Genomic DNA, 16,153 nt, shown 5'->3' on the forward strand with positions numbered 1-16,153 from the left:
AGCCATTTTCCTTTCACTTCACAATTAGGAGTTACTGTGTTATAGTCTTTTACAGGGGTCTGAAACTCCAGCGCTCGAGTGCCAGTTTCCTGCAACTTCCTGAAGTGTCCCTGCTTCAACACACCTGAATCACATGATTAGTTAATGACCAGGCCTTGCCCTTTGACTGGAGTTTCAGACATCTGGTTTGTTACATAAAGGCCCAATAAAGTACATTGGAGTTTGTGGTTGTAATGTGATTTAGGAAAAAAAAAAAAAAAAAAAAAAAAGGGCATCAACACATTAGTGTAAGTTCAAGATATCCACTGATTTCTCTGTGAATCCCCATAAATAAAAAAATAAAAAGTAAATTCAAAGGGATTAAAACAGTTTATAGATGTGTTCACACACACACACACACACACACACACACACACACACACACACACACACACACACACACACACACACACACACACACACACACCAAGGAGAGGCTGGAACATCCTTGTGTGGGTTTGCTCTGTTGTGGACCATCTTTTGAGGACAGGGAAACAAAATGTACGGCAGCACCATCATCAGTTACTTACTTGGAAGTGATTCTCTTTGTTTGACTGTCGGGAGTCCCCTTTATTACAGGACATCTATCAACAAGAGAAAAAGGAAAGAACTATCCATGAATAAAGGCGAAGCCAACCATGCAGCATCATCAGCTAAAAACCCTGACCACCCCTACAGTACGAACAGTACAGTATGAGTTCAAACACACACCAAGTCTTTAAGACATTAAAACAGCTCATCTTCCTTTTCGCTATCCTTGTACACGTCTGGGCTGACGTGACACTGACACGTCAGCCCAGAGAGAGAAACGAGTGCCAAATGTTTACTGTCAACAATTTAACTTTCTTCTAGTCCAGCGTTGCATGTCTTCACTGCTGAGAAACCCAGTCTCCAGTGCAGTCAAAGCTGGTTTAATCATTAGTAGCCGGGGCACTTAAACATGGACGTCTGTCTTCTTTAATCATATTAGCTTTTTGATTAGATGCCGCTAATTCCTGCTGTGAGACAGTGGAGAAGGCTGCGGTTACCTTGGTGAAGGACGCAGTGGTTCAGCTCGTTCAGACATCCCGAGCAATAAACACTGTTTACACACCCATTAGTAATTACGCAGATGCAAGTTAATAACTTAATGCAGCTCTCATTAAGTCAGCGGTTAATGTGAGCTGGGTATAACTTGCCTTGAAAGGCAGCCGACATCTTTGTCTTGGGGGGCTTTTTTATTTTTTATTTTATTGCAAACAGCGTTTCTTTCTTTTTGTTTGTTTGTTTTTTTTCTCTACAAATCAGAAAAACGCCAGCAGGTCACTAGTCAATGTTGTCCTGACGTCTCAAAGTCCTTCAGCCTTTATCGTTCATCCTATGAAATCATTGCGACCAACTGGAGTTTATCTCTGCAGGAGTTTTCTCACCAGCATCCGTGCTACAAGACGAGTGAGGCATTATGAATCCGTGGACTCAGCATGTAACGGTGTCGGGCGAGAATACAGACGTGGGAAAAAGTTTCCATTACTGTCAATACAATCACCAGGTAAACTAAGTGCACCCTTTTTGCTTTCATAGGAGCAAAGAGGTGATGCTGACTAACTGGACTGAATGACAAGAGTGACCGCTCCATAAAAACAGGAGTTTTATCAGTTTGAAATCCATCAGCCGACAGTTGCTTGCAGTTTCAATGCATGCATTATTACAGCTGCAATGAACTGCAATATTTGACTTTGCTATGATATTTCAGGTAACATTATATTAAAACTCTGTTTACTAATAACTAATGTACCTTAGTGGATGAACTTTCACTCTCATATCTGATCTAGATCTTAGTGACTGAGAGGTTACAGCTTATAAGAGGGTGATGATGATTTTAAAAAGCATCGTTGGAATACTAGATATTGCAATTTAATTTTTTTTACCAATATTGGGCAGCCCTATTGAAAACCATTTAAGATGGTGGCCAATCTTCCTTTAAGTGAATATACAAGCAAATGCCACCCTTTGCACCTCAAGGCCACGCTGTGCAAAGCTCAGAAAAATTGCAAACGATTTTTGCAGGCTTTCCAGGCCTCAGCCAGCAAGTTAAATGTTAAAGCTAATAAAACAAGTATGGCTTGTTTGGACAAAAGCTTTAGCACTCAAGTTAGCAAAGTTTGCCTTGGGATCAATGTCTTTGAGACAGACGAGACGTGTTGGAGATACTTCACGGCACCATCTTTGGAGAAAAGGAAATGAAATCTAACTGTCCTGAAACAACTCATGCTAACTCTCATGCTCGGAGGAGGAGAGATGATTATTTGGGCTTGAGTTGGAGTCACAGGAGCAGGGCAGCTTGCAGTAGGTGTCCTAACAATGAGCTCCTCTATTAGTCAAATTATTGTAGAGGGAAGTCTGAGATAATCTGTCGGAGAGCAAAAGCTTTAACCAGGGAAGAAGACTGGTTCAATTGATTGCAGTGAAAAATTGCCCCACCTGGATTTTGTGTTGGCCTTTCATTTTTCACGTGACTGTATTCATACTCTGTGAATGCAGGCCACTTTGTTTAAGTAACGAGTAATCTAATGCGTTGCTATTTCAAATCCAGTAGTCAGACTACGGCTACTTATCGAAATCACTTTGCGTGACCATTTTCTTTTGTAATTTAATTTTATTTCCTCTCCCTGTCCATCATTTCCTGGATCATCCGTCCCGCTGTGTCTTTGTTCGTGGCAAATTAATATATTACCTCTGAATTTCGTTGAGCTTTGCGTTGCGCTCCAGAAAACTGCAAACATCGAGACCAATATGAAAGGCGCAATGAACGTGTCCGTAAACTTGTGCAACTAAACGCCATTATAATTATTAATATTAACATAAGCGTCACAAATGTGTGCAGCGGGACATCCGAGTTGTGGAGCAGCAGAAGTAGCGCTGCGCTCCGACAGCAAACACAGGGCTGTATACCCAGAACCTCGAGGCTGGGGTGGGGGGTGTGGGAGAGTGGGGGTCTAAAATCCTATTTATAGTTTTCCAGAAAATACTGGAACACACAAAAACACGCAAAAATTACTAAAGTTTTTTTTTGTACTGTTGTAACCATTAAACAATCTCCCCTTCAGTTCAACCTTATAAGTGGAGACACATTGTTGATGTTACCATTATAAAATAACTTGCAATTAAGTATTGGCAGAGATCAATGTAATTTTCACTGGTGGCAGAGCGTTGTTGTTAGCAGCTGCTGAAAGTAACTAAAAAAAGTTACTTTTAATGTAACTTTGTTACTTTCCAACTCAAGTAATCAGTAATCTAACCAAGTTACTTTTTCAAGAATAATCAGTAATCCGATTAAAGTTACCTTTTCAAAGTAACTATGCCATCACTGTTCATACTTCATAGCTTTATTTTTCCAGTGACTGTAAATCGCACAAGGTGTTACGCATTTGGAAGCCAGATCGTTCTCTCTTTAGCTGAGGGATCTGCTGACGTGCAGGCATTGCCAAGACCTCCACTCTGTCCCCTACTTACAAAAATTAAGCTGACATCTTCAAAAGTAGAAATCACAAGCCAGGGATTTAGAGCGCGGGGGGCGGGGGAAGATATACAGCTTGCAGCTTTTTGTTTTCTCTCCACTCTGTGTCTTCCTGGTGCTACATGAGTGTGTGTTACATCTTTATATTAGGCTGAGATTTCAGAGATCTCATACTGTACCGTGTTTTTTGGTGGGTTCACCTGGGAACAAGAGTGCCCAAGGCACGCTCCTTTGGGAAGCCTACGGCAAAGAACACATGCATGTACAGCCATGGGGGTACATCACTATGTACAACAATGGCTAACGCGCACGCACACACGCACACACACGTGAAGGCATAACTACTACACATGTATGCATACTCTAACACAAGCATATGAACTACAGGCGCACACACAACAGCAACCTTTGAAGGTGGTACTGACACATCACACTGACCCCTGTTACATGAGTCATCTCTGAGATAACGGCAAACAGTTTGACGGTTTTACTTCAAAGAGGATTTAGGTATGTATTCTACATTTCGGTTCTTAATTGTGTGTAGAAAAAAAAAACAACAACAAAAACTAAACACACTGACAGGGAACTACTTTCTTAGTTTTACATCCTGATGAAGAGTCTGACCTACTTTTTGGCTTATGGTTGATAGACTGAAACAACTCCCACCTGCAGGATGGCCCCATAGAGGCGCAGCAGGACGCTCCTCGGCTCGTCCCCGACCGAGCCTAGGGAGTCGGGGAGGCTGCACAGAAAGAGCTTGTTGCTCAGACCACCTCTGGAGAGAAAAAAAAAAAAAAAAAAACAGACATGCAATGAGTGTGATAGTGCTTCATAGTGATCAATGTCCATGTTTTCTTCAGGTTTTGATGAAGCTCCTGCTTATGTTTAATGTGACCAGTTCAAACAGTATTAGCTTCTGAGCTGCAGCAGATCTATTTATAATATCCAGAACAGAAACCCACACATTTCCTGTGTGAGACGGAAGGAGAGCAGCAACTTGTTTTATCAGGATGTAGTGAAGACAGAAGTCTAGAGAAGACAGAAGTCTGCGCTGGCACTACTTCAACTTAAGTATAAATTTGCAACTCTAGCTCAGCAAGTCAAGACCTGTTTGAAGCTGTAGACAAAACAGAGAGGAAAATCTTTATCGATTTCCCCCCAAAAATAGCTCAAGATTGACGTCTGAAACTTCCAAAAGGAGCATAAATATTGAATTTGGACCCTAACTAAAGAAAAATAACTAAATTACTCCTGTTTCTCTCTAAATGTCTGTTTGGAGTAAATATCTGTCTCCAAGTCTGCAAATGTGGCCTAATATGGCTTCAAATTAAAGATTTAGATAACATTTCTAAAAAAATAAAAAATAAAAAAAAACAGTATTAGGTTGCTGTGAGTGAACTTCTTGTGAATAAACAGTAAAAAGGAGACCACTGATCAAGAACCAAGTGCCTTAAGCATATGTAGCGCTTCATCTTCTGGTGAAAATAAAGATGATCAGTTTTATTCAATTAGGAATCCTTAAGTCAACATCTGAATCAGTTTAACAGGAAACTGCCAGAAATGTTCATCTTAAAGCCTCTAAATCAGGTATTGCTTTTAGATTTAAATCAAACATTTAAGCTTAATTTTTTGCAGAATTTATAGCTACCCGTTTCCATCCAAACTTTGCCATTCAACCCTTCTTAGAATAAATTGAAAAACTCATCTCTCAATAGCAACATCTAAAAGCACATTTGAGGTTAAATAAGGATTACTGAATGACTAGTTTTACTGAATTAAACACCTGAAATTTACAATTTACAGCAGCATAACCTTTCAAAAAAAATGACCTAAACGTCACATCCGGTACTTTCAAATGGGGCATTCTTTTTCGATTTAGCTTGACATTAAACAGTGTTGTGTGGTAGGACCGAGATTTCGGCATGCAGCTTTTCTGTACTCCACCAAAACCTGCTCAACGCTATGAGAATGAAAAATAAAATAAACCTTCCACTCCAACAAAAATTCAGCCAGCAAATATAGGACGTTGCTGTTCTTAACCTATGTTAGAACATACAAAATACAAAAATAACACAGTATTTAAAGGAAATCTGGAAGGACAAATTATAATGATTCATTTTACTAAATTAACCAGATGCATTCAGTCATTTTCAATAAATTGAGAAGCTTAGCATCACCACATCGCATGGCTGTTCTGACTCATTACTATTGGTTTGAGTCTGACTTCATCTTTTCACACAATAGATCAACAGAAACGCTGGCCGCTATCACGCCTATTACACATGCAGAGTGAACGCATTGTAACCTTATGATGGTGATCTCGAAGTCCTCCTCCGCCAGTCCTTTCCAGGCTCCGTGCAGAAACTCCCTGCACCATAAATAAGCCTTGCGACGGGTCTCCAGGTCCGGCTGTTCGGGGCGGACAAGCTCCCTGGAGTCCTCCTGGGTGTCGGGCTGGACATGCAGAGCATTCGCAGTCACCAGAAGGCCCAGCGACATAGAAGGGGAAGACGAAACCCCGTTGATAAATTTGGTTTTCATGTTTGTTTATTTATTTATTTCTATCAAGAAGCAAGAAAGATTAAGAAAAAAAAAAAAAAAACCGCAGTCTCCACGTTTTGGATTGTGTCGCAGGTGGATTTAATTCGGCTATTTCACGAAATGTTCATGAAAAGCAAAGCTCTATTTTTATTATTCGATATTACTGTTTGTTGTAGTGTCGATTTTAAAAAAAATTTAAGAACGCAAATGTCAGAAATAAACGACGAAGCTGAGCCTTAAATCGCAGAGACTGAAACGAGGATGAGAGATGCGCAGACTATCAGAGAGAGGGGCGGGACATGGAGGGAGAAAAAGGACCCGCCCGTTCCGCTCTCTGATTGGTTTGATCAGAACCACAACAAATCTGGCGATGCATTCAAAGAGTATGGGACATGTAGAAAAATTAGTGGAATGTTTCCTTCAATTATCCTAATAATAATAATAATAATAATAATAATAATAATAATAATAATAATACAGATAAAGTCACACAAAAAAATGTTAAATCACTTGATGAAAAAAATAAAACAATTAATTTTTATGTATTTTTCCCTGATACCAACAAATATGCAGATGGAGTGTAAACTTTTAGCATCTATCCAGGTTCACAGTGTCACTCAAAATGCTTTATATGTCCGTACAAACATTTGTTAATTAATGAAAATCAATAATTAAATACTAAAAATAACAATGTGCATATTTTGAAAAAATATAACTTCAGTGAGCTGGTTTATCTAATTTCTCAGTATAGCTTTGGGGTAGATGACAAAGGCTGAGAATCTTCACTAAAGACTTTTAGAAGACATTTCTAATAGGCTTTCCGTGAACAACCAAATTATCCACTGAAAGGAAACTTGTAGGCCATTCAAAGCGTATCTAAAAATGTAAATCTTCAAGTAGAAATTAACAGCCAGAGCCAACCAACAACCTTAGTTCATTTCATTAATGTAACTTTTTATATATATAATTTTTTAAACAAAACGTAATTGGATTTCTTGTTCATATTTCTTGATTTCTCATACAATATGAAATACTTCTAATTATTCAGATACCAAAACAAGAAGAAGAAAAAAACGCTTTAAACCTGTTATGTGGACTCAGTGCAGCACTCTCTATTCTCTGATATTTTCAATGAGTCTCTCAATGCAACGCAAACACGTGTCGCATTCCTGTCTCGTTTCTCACGTAGCAGGAAAAGCCACCCCAACCCAACAAACCCTCCAGCATCATCAAAACCATCCGGTAGGGTAAGGTTCATAATTCCCGCAACACAGGGAAGCAGAAAACCACAACGTGATAACCAAAGAAGCACTGAACGCAGGGAATTTCAGGTTTTATTTACTTACTTCCACAGTTGTCACAGAATAGAAAGTGCTCTCTCTAAAGCTTAATTTTTCGTCAACAGCATGCATTCTATGCACAGTTGTAAATTTAAACTATATGGAAGCATGTTAGCTTACAACTTTAAGAGGACATTGTTACATTTCAGTTTTGCCAATAATATTTAGACGTAAAGTACCTCCGTTTACCAGCTGTCAAAATTCAAAAAGAAAGAAAAGCAGTGCACCTTTTAAGAGTTAGTCACAAACATACATTTTCCGTCAGATGTTAACACCCATCAAGGTAGTGTGAGTTTTAATTTTAGGATTTCAATGATTCATAATATTTTCTTCATTTTTAACGAATAAATACAGGTTCAAATATTAGGCACCAGCAGCACCTCTCCCGTCCTGACTAGGTATAAGGATGTACAATAATGGATGGATGGATAGGTGGATGGAGGGATGGATAGATGGATAGTAGAAGATTTGTTTGCATATTGGCTCTTAAACTGAACAGAAAACTAATTATAGTCTACTAAAGACTATAATAAACTGTCATAAACTAACTTTTCCATTATCACTTATTTTTAAATGCACTTGTACTTTTTAGAAAAGTGGTCTTGATTCGAAATTCAAAAAGAAAGTTTTGCAAACCCCAACACAGAAATTAACACAAAAGCGTTAATCACTGACTTCCTTTCTCCACCAGGGGGAGCCCGTGCTTTTAGTTCTCACAGGATTGTCTTTTTGTTGTTGTTGTTGTTGTTTGTTTTGTTTTTTTCACTTAGTCAGCTTCGTACGTCTTCTTTATCTTTAATGTTTTCTACTAAAGGGCATTTTAGTTTCAGAGTTTGGTTTCTTTGCAAATTTTGTAAGGCTCGACATTTAGATTTTTTTTTCTCGTTTTCTTCCTAAGCTCCGGTCCTCTGCGCAGCTCCAATGTCTAAAACAAGCGCACCAGAGTTCCTTTGACAGAACGTGTTGATGACGCCTTCATCTACAACAACAACAACAGAACTCAGCTGCTGTGAAGCTAACTAGCCGGCCTAGTTATTCTGAATTTTTTGAAATATTTTATTTTTCGTATTTTTTTTTATTGGTGTCTTAATAGTTACTTACTCATTCGGGTTTGAAGTTAATACTATAAAATCTCGACTTTAGTTTTTTATTTGTTTTGAATTTGAAAGTCTTTGTCTGCTAGCATGTTAGCTTTAAAACCGAGTATAACTCGGAGCCTCTCCTCTTCCAGCTGAAGGTAACGCATTTATTTAAACCTACTGTTTGTGCAATATGCATCCATACAATCTGCATGTAGCGTTTATTGTGCAAACGTTTGAACTTTATCAGAGTGTACCAGGTATTCTTACAGAAACTAGAAGGTGAGGATGTGAATAACCGAGCTGAGGTGACTAGCCTTAATGTTTCAAGAAGCTACGCTGTAAATCCAAATGCTTGATATGTGAACGCGTGGATGTTAAATGCGGTTTTAAATCACATTCATATTGGGAACGTAAAGAAGTCCAGCAGGGCCGAGCTCAAATCGTGGCAGGGCAGCTATTGCGGCACTTCCGTATTATTATTTGTAGCCTTTAGAGTGTAAATATCAACTATAGTATACATGTATTTTCCAGAATTTCACAGCAAATATTTTAACGTAGGCATGTGTCCAGAAATTCCCAGAAAAAAAGTAAACTTCCAATAGTATGAAATTAGAAAATGTAAAAAAAAAAAATGTGTAAGAAGAATGAATTCTGCTTTATGCTCAACAATTTACAGCCCCCAGGCTCTTCTTACCTGGACATTTGCTGAATTAATTAAAAGATAATAAAGGTCCATTTTGAAGTATTCCGACTTTTAAGTGGAAGTGGTCTGCTATAATATACGAGAAACTTACCAAACAATCTGTAAATCTCTTTACTTGCCTTGTGTAATAATAGCAATTTAAAAATAAAACTAGTCTTGCTTTGTATGACCAGTGAAACATAGAGAGATAAGCCACAGATGTAAGAGGCTTAGCTTTTCAGAACGCTGCAAGGAGAAAATCTGTTTCAACATTTAATGTTGCCCAACTATAAATCCATTTATTTTTGGCTTACCTGGCAGTTTAGAAGAAGGTTTTCTTCTTTGGAGCTTCAGAGTATTTGGGGTATTTGGTTGGGTATTTATGACATCAGAGACCAAGTGAACGCTACGCGAGCCAGAACACTGTCAGTGCATGCCCGTAAAAACACTTGTATAACTGTGTGTGGAAAAGCAACATCAAGTCGAATGAATGCAGACGTTAAAAAAAAGGGTAAAATAATGTACGTCTCTCTAGAAACGCTGCAAAGACGATCTGTAGCGAAGTGTGGAACAAAACTGGTGTAAATCTAGTAACTGTTTTTTCTCTTCAGGACTTTCACTGCCAGCTGTAAATCAGAACCACAGTAAATCCCTTCTCCACTGCCAAAAGAATGGAAAACCAAAAGCAATAATAATGTTAAAATCTTACAACAGTACAATGAAAACATGTGCATCTGAGTAAAGTAGAATACAATTCCAACAATTTTATTTGAGCAATTGTGTCCTTAAAGTAAAACTCAAATAGATTCATTTTCCACAGTAATGTATTTCACACATTTATTTCTGGTATTTCTTGTAATATCAAGAATTATGGCCTACAGCTTATGAAAAGTCAGAATGTACCTGAATATTGCCTCCTCGAGCCGAGTACAGATTACGTTTAAAACATTCGGTCCGTTACGATATCAGGTTTCCAGGCTTGATATTTATTTTCCGATCATTAATAAGCGCTCCCTGAACACAGCGGTGGTTGATTAGTTAATTTTAAGCTCCTGCTCTGCTCGTTATTTTGGCATGGAACCGAAACGCACAGAATTGCGCAACACCTTGTTGAAACAGTAATCACTGAGATTATTATTTTTGTTGGGTCATTAATTTGCACATGTTTTGTTGACTTTTTGTTGTTCTTTAATAAAGTTATGAAGGTTTTGATAAGGAGTCAGATGAGGACGTGCTGGTCTCAGCGTCCTGGCGGCGTTCAGTTTGTCACCTAATGCCGAGATCGACTCAAAACCTTCCACGATCGACGTGTTGCAGCCCTGCTCTAACAAAGAACAGTTCAGAAACAATATGAAATGGGGGGCGGGGGGAAGCTATTTATTAACTGATTAAGTCGTGTTTTGGATTGGATTGTTCTTGAAAAACTAATCAGTCACAGCTGATTAGTGGGCGCACTCACGGCTGCACAGTGAACCCACTGTTTTTTTTACAGCAGACAGCCGCTCCACTCTCTTGCAGGTACTGCGTACCCCCGCTAAATCTTTTAGGCCGTACCCCCCTACTTTCACCACTGTGTATCCCTTAGAAAATCATTAGGGATTTGGCAGTGTTCCCACCCACCGTAAATTACACCGGCACCCACAGGGATTGTAGGCCACAAATGTTTACAGCTTCAAGAAGCTGACTGATCACGTGTGTTGTGAACAACCACATTGTTGAAACATTCAGTGGAAGGAAAAGGTGCAGGGATTAACACAGCCTTGGTAGGATTGTGAAAAAGGAGAACATGACGGGAATGTTGTTTATTGATCCGAGGTCCTCTTTTCAGACGTAAGTATATATTTAGTTTCTTTCTAATCAAAGAAACAAAAAAATTGGCTTTATTAATATGCGTTTGTTTTCCGTTTCATGTTGTCGTCATGCTCTTGCTTATTTGTAGTGTTTACTTCAGAGATGGTCATGGTCACCAATTTCATCATGTGTTATAATAGGAATTAGAAGCTGAAATATTTGCCACTCCTACAACGTAGTTAAAATAAACTCTCCTGTCTTTATCATCTTTCAGGGCAGAAATATTTATGGCAAAGCCAGAACACAGGACCTTCTGGTGGAGATTCTGACCTCCACCAGTAAACACAAGCCTTTAATCATCCGTCGAAGATGTCGCCACAGAAAAAACTCCTCGTCCCAGTGAGCAGCAGGCGGAAAGCCGTGGACGACTTCTTCCCCTTTAACTCGCTGCCGGTGGAGTGCCAGCTGCACGTCTTGTCCTTCCTGAACGAGGTGGACAAATGCAGCTGCGCGCTGGTTTGCCTGAGCTGGAGTTGCCTGGTCCGGTCGTGGAAACTGTGGCGGGTTGCAGACTACTCTCGGCGCGGCGCCTTCCATCTGGGCCAGGAGGGGCTGCTTGTTTCCAACCGGGAGTTTGAGCGATGGAAGTCCTGGGTCCACCACTACACCCACCATCTGATCTCCCGGCGGGCCAGCCTGCTCACGCTAAAGGCCAGCTTCGACCTGGGAGACCGCTGCAACAAGTGGAGCGAACTGCTGAGTCACCTTCTGGATAACGTCCACTGCAGAGACCTCAGCCATCTGGACCTCAACTGGACCTTTACCCTCTTTGAGCCACTGGACCTAAGGGTGCACTCCAGCTCCAGTTCACACCAGGACAGCATAACCAAGATGGACCAGGTAATTAACAGTATTATTCTTCAGTGGCTAACCGCAGGATAGGCGTGCTTTCTATGGGAGATACAGCTATAAGAAGACGACACAGCTAAAGTAGAACTGATCGTTATCAATAACTATATATCATGATAGACATGTGATCAATATCAATACATAATACATCTGATAGAATAGTCAATATTCAATATGCAGAATATTCACTGAACTCCGATCCAGAACCGCACAGCATTCTGGGACATGTAAGTAGAGAAAATACTTTTATCTGGTCAACCTCTCACAGCGAGCTAAGCAAGATTGGTGGCAACAACTAGCTCACTCTTTGGTTACCTAGCAACAGCTTGTTGAGTAACTTGTGCAGCAGCAGTTTCAGGTTTCACCACCATGCCAGTTTTCAACTTGAAGTGAAAACTAGATAACACGTGAAGGGTTATTCCACCAGTTTGGCAGTATTTCAGACATTCAAAACAAAAAACCTATCAATCATTATCAATATCCTCAATTATTGACATTGACTGATGAGGAATGCTTATATTATGATACGTTTTTCAGCCATATTGTCCAGCTCTAGGAGTGGAGTGGCTCCATCAGGTGATCCGTCAAAGAAGACAGACATAATTAAACTTAGGAGCAGTGGACCAGGGGTACTGTCTTCATAAAAGGAACAGTTCACAAAGTTAGTTGTTGCAATACCTCCATCGTTGGGATAAAGATACAGACACAGCTGAACATAAAGGCTCTAGACTAGGTGTACCTTCTATCGAAAGAACCAGGAGAGGCTAGAAAGATGATGGCATCAAATAATCCATAAATGGAGAGCAGCAGGAGAAACTGGCACCTGGTAAACGGTGGCTGTTATGTTCTCCAGCAGTCTCAGCTTATAGCAGGAACTTTCTTCTTTTCTTTGGTTTGGCAGGTGACCAGCTTTCAGGAGCTGCTCGGCAAACTCACCCACAGCTGCCCGCGAATCTCCAAGATGCGTTTACATTTTGACTGGTCGGATCTGTCTGTGTCCCTGCTCACCCGGTTCCAGCAGCTACGGACCCTCGAGCTCAAGTACTTCTGGGTCTTCAAACTGGTGACCCCCTCCACGCTCCAGACGCTTACCAAATCTCTGCCCAACCTAAAGTCGTTGACTTTGCACATCCTGGTGCCACTGAGGAACCTGGGGATCTCATACTCGTTGGAGTCCGAGTCTCTGGAGTTCCTGGACGTCTCGCCCAGCCGCGGTTTGGTCTTCTCCTGCCTGAAGCTGCCGGCCCTGAGAGAACTCCGAGCTAAGAAGATAGTGCGAGGTATCACGCTGGATCGTAGGACAAGGCTCCGGATCCAGAGCAGGTGGCCTTGTCTGTACCATGTCCTCCAGCAGGGGACGCCAAAGCTTCAGGCCCTGAACAATGAGAGGCTCCTTCCTACGTGGAGGGAGAAGAGCTACGGGGAGCTGACCGCCATCCTGGAACAGTCCTGCTACTGTGTGCAGCATCTAGACAGCTGGCTGTGGTAGTCAGCTGACTGAAGATCCGTCTGTGTATTGTAAATTCCAGCCAAAGTAAAACACTGCTTTTACTCCCCACATTGTTGCTCTTATTCCAACAAACCGATTCTGCCACAGGACACAGAAGTCGTTCGTTGCTGCAGATGAAAAATAGGATGTGACCACAGGATCCTCCCAGATCCTAAACTGGAATCTGCTCTTTGTGTTAAAAAAAACACGCAGGATTGAGGCAATGATGCACAGCGGGTTTGTAATCATTTGTTCGATAATCTGCAAAAGGCAACGGTGCTTCTTCCTGATCGGGCTCTGCTGCTGCACTGGCTTGGAAATGAGCAGAGCCACAAGTACGTGGATCAGGACTGAATGAAGAATAATGTCGCCATTATTTAGCTGGAAACTTTTTAAAACCTGTTGTTGTCAAGGAAAAGAACAGTGAAGAATAAAGGCAAAATATTTTCAGGATTTTTTTTTTCATCCAAGATTAAACTTTGTGCATTAATGCATGAACTTTGAATTCAGCTGAATATTTATGAAAATATGGTAAAGATGATAATCATCAGTAATAATATGATTGTCTTAGTTATTTAGGTTGTAATCTCCACTGCTGTGATGGCGTTTCCGCAGGATTACAGTCACAAATTAAGGGGGAAAATATCAAAATTTTATAATAAATGTTATTTTAACAATTTTTTTTGCAGTCAAAAAAGTTTCAGTCCCAATTTTTAACGAAGCTTAAAAACAGAAAATGGAGCATGGACATTTTTTTTTCCAAACTTTAGTTTTATTCCTTTAATACTAAAAAACAACTGTTTTTAAATTATCTGTGATTTTTATACGTATCTATATTTAGATGGCATCCTTTGTAACTGAACTGGTCTCAAATATCCTTGCTTCATTCGCATTCTTTTATATTCCACTGTAGAAACACAAACCACCTTGAAAACTATATAAAAATACAATACAATGCAATACAATAATACAAGCATAAAGTTCCGTAAACATAATATAATCCTGTGCTCTTTTTCGCAGTATCATAGCACACAAAGCTTAACTTTGTATATACTAACGTTACTGTGTTTGCTAGTAAAAACCAGTTGCAGAATGTTTCTGTTTGGCTTATTTTACTTGCAGTCCTGCTTCAGGAGCACTGTTATGTGTTTTAAGCTAATTATTTAAACTCGACAAACCCATAAACCTTCTAGGAAACATGTTACAAACATTTGATGTACCTGAACATAGGATAGTTGTCAAAAAAAGTAAATGTTTAGACAAATAGAAAACAGCCTTCTTCTGGGTTGCCATGGCAATATGAAACAAACGGCAGGTGAGCGGCCGTTTCATCCTGCACCGCTATGTTAATTTTGATTATTTTTAATTTGCAGAGAAGGTCCTAATAGATTCACTACTTTGAACTAAGAAAGGCTGCTGAGCTGTTCATTTGGCCTCTAGGTTCTTCAAGATCAGGTTTAGATTCCCCCCAAAATGTCCACTTTTAACGTTTAAATTTCTACAATAAAATAAAATAAAGAAAATTTACCACAAATTGTGCTTCATCAAATTGTATTTAGTGTGGTCTTATCCAGTGTTGACATTTTTAGAACAGAACTCATCCCAGTTAGAATAACCTCGTAATATTTCAGGAAGAAAAGCAGATGAATTTAAATATTAAAAAAGGTTGTTTTTTTTTTTTTGTTTTTTTTTATTAAAAACTTAAGTTTTGCTACTTTTTCTTAAAAAAAATATACAGTATCTAACAATTCTCCAAAATATTTTGCCTTTCTTCTGCCAGTTTCTCCAGACTAAGCCATCTAAACGTTGAAACATGACATGTCCTGTGCTATCAAATTAATGTTTGATTGGTTAAATTAAATACGGTTATATTTGTCTTCAGAGACGTGATGGAGAAGCATTAGAGAAGTTTGCACGAAAAAAGATGAGGTGAAAGTTAAATATGCAGTAAATATTTAGGACTGAAAATTGCTGTAAGATGCGTTGAAATGAGCTTTTTAACTAAAGCCTCAGAGCAGCTTCAGTCTGAAAATGAGCTGAGACCTGTTTGTGTGTTTTTGCTCCCTGACTCTGCTGCTGAATACTTTAAACTTTTTGCTGTTAAGCTGGTGTAATTCCAATCACAGCCGGCCAGGAATGCAAAATGAGACTTAATTCCAGTGCTGGACCACATTGTTCAAAAATTGCTGGTGCTCCTTTACAGTTTGTTTTGTTTGTGCCGTTCCTCCTCCAGCAAAGGGAGCCAGCAGCGTTTTTAAAGTATTTGTTTTGATGGTGTTTGAGTGAAGAACTCCCGCAGCTCTTGATTTTGCAGACATTTTGCACATTTCTGTTGTCTTCTTGGAAAGTTTCATTCAGGAAGAGGGCGACGCGTCACATTCCAGCTTTTCGAGACTCTTTGCAGAGAAATCCGATCGGTTTGAGCCGCAGTTTTACCCCCGGTCAGCAGATGTCCCCATTTTCAAAGACTTGGTCGTGAAGATTTCTGTGTTTACTGCGTTGTGCAACACAGTGGGCTTTTGGGTATTTAATGTGTGTGAGAGCAGCTTGACGTTTTTCATTTTTGCTCTGTTGTGGTCAGGTTTCTTTCCCAGTTAAGCACACCACTGTCACTTCAAATTTGCAGAATGATATGACTGACAAGCCTTTTTCCATTTCCGAGAATTCATTTGTCCTTCACATGAGCAGGAGGCGCTGACATTTGCACAGATGCTGTAAAATCTGGTCCACTTGTTTTTAAGAATAAAAAGACTGGCCTTTCAGGGTTTTTTTTTTTGTTGTTCT

The 16,153-nt window shown here is 39.7% G+C and overlaps 2 protein-coding genes across 3 annotated transcripts in view; one reads left to right on the plus strand and one right to left on the minus strand.

Annotated features, from left to right (window-relative positions):
• The window catches only part of chka (choline kinase alpha), a 28,825-nt gene extending 22,464 nt beyond the window's left edge, over positions 1–6,361 (minus strand). Inside the window, exons 1-3 of the mRNA XM_014967617.2 lie at positions 5,841–6,361; positions 4,202–4,310; positions 570–623 (exon numbers count right to left, since the gene is read on the minus strand). Coding sequence (XP_014823103.1) covers positions 570–623; positions 4,202–4,310; positions 5,841–6,076 — 399 coding nt within the window. The 5' untranslated portion in view covers positions 6,077–6,361. The remainder of the gene's footprint in view (positions 1–569; positions 624–4,201; positions 4,311–5,840) is intronic.
• Positions 6,362–8,017: 1,656 nt separating this feature from the next.
• Positions 8,018–16,131, plus strand: LOC106903666 (uncharacterized). Of its 2 annotated transcripts, none has more exons than XM_014967625.2 (3): positions 8,018–8,653; positions 11,246–11,871; positions 12,782–16,131. In XM_014967625.2, the coding sequence occupies exons 2-3, from the start codon at positions 11,341–11,343 to the stop codon at positions 13,367–13,369; spliced, it is 1,119 nt and encodes a 372-aa protein (XP_014823111.1). In that variant the 5' UTR covers positions 8,018–8,653; positions 11,246–11,340; the 3' UTR covers positions 13,370–16,131. The 2 variants fall into 2 exon arrangements, with proteins under 2 accessions (XP_014823111.1, XP_014823112.1); XM_014967626.2 differs by lacking the exon at positions 8,018–8,653 and adding an exon at positions 8,668–11,010.
• The last annotated feature ends 22 nt before the right edge of the window (positions 16,132–16,153 follow it).

This window comes from Poecilia mexicana, unplaced genomic scaffold (genome assembly GCF_051168715.1).
Source record: "Poecilia mexicana isolate PSO_F unplaced genomic scaffold, ASM5116871v1 scaffold_6, whole genome shotgun sequence".
Classification (NCBI taxonomy): Eukaryota; Metazoa; Chordata; class Actinopteri; order Cyprinodontiformes; family Poeciliidae; genus Poecilia; species Poecilia mexicana.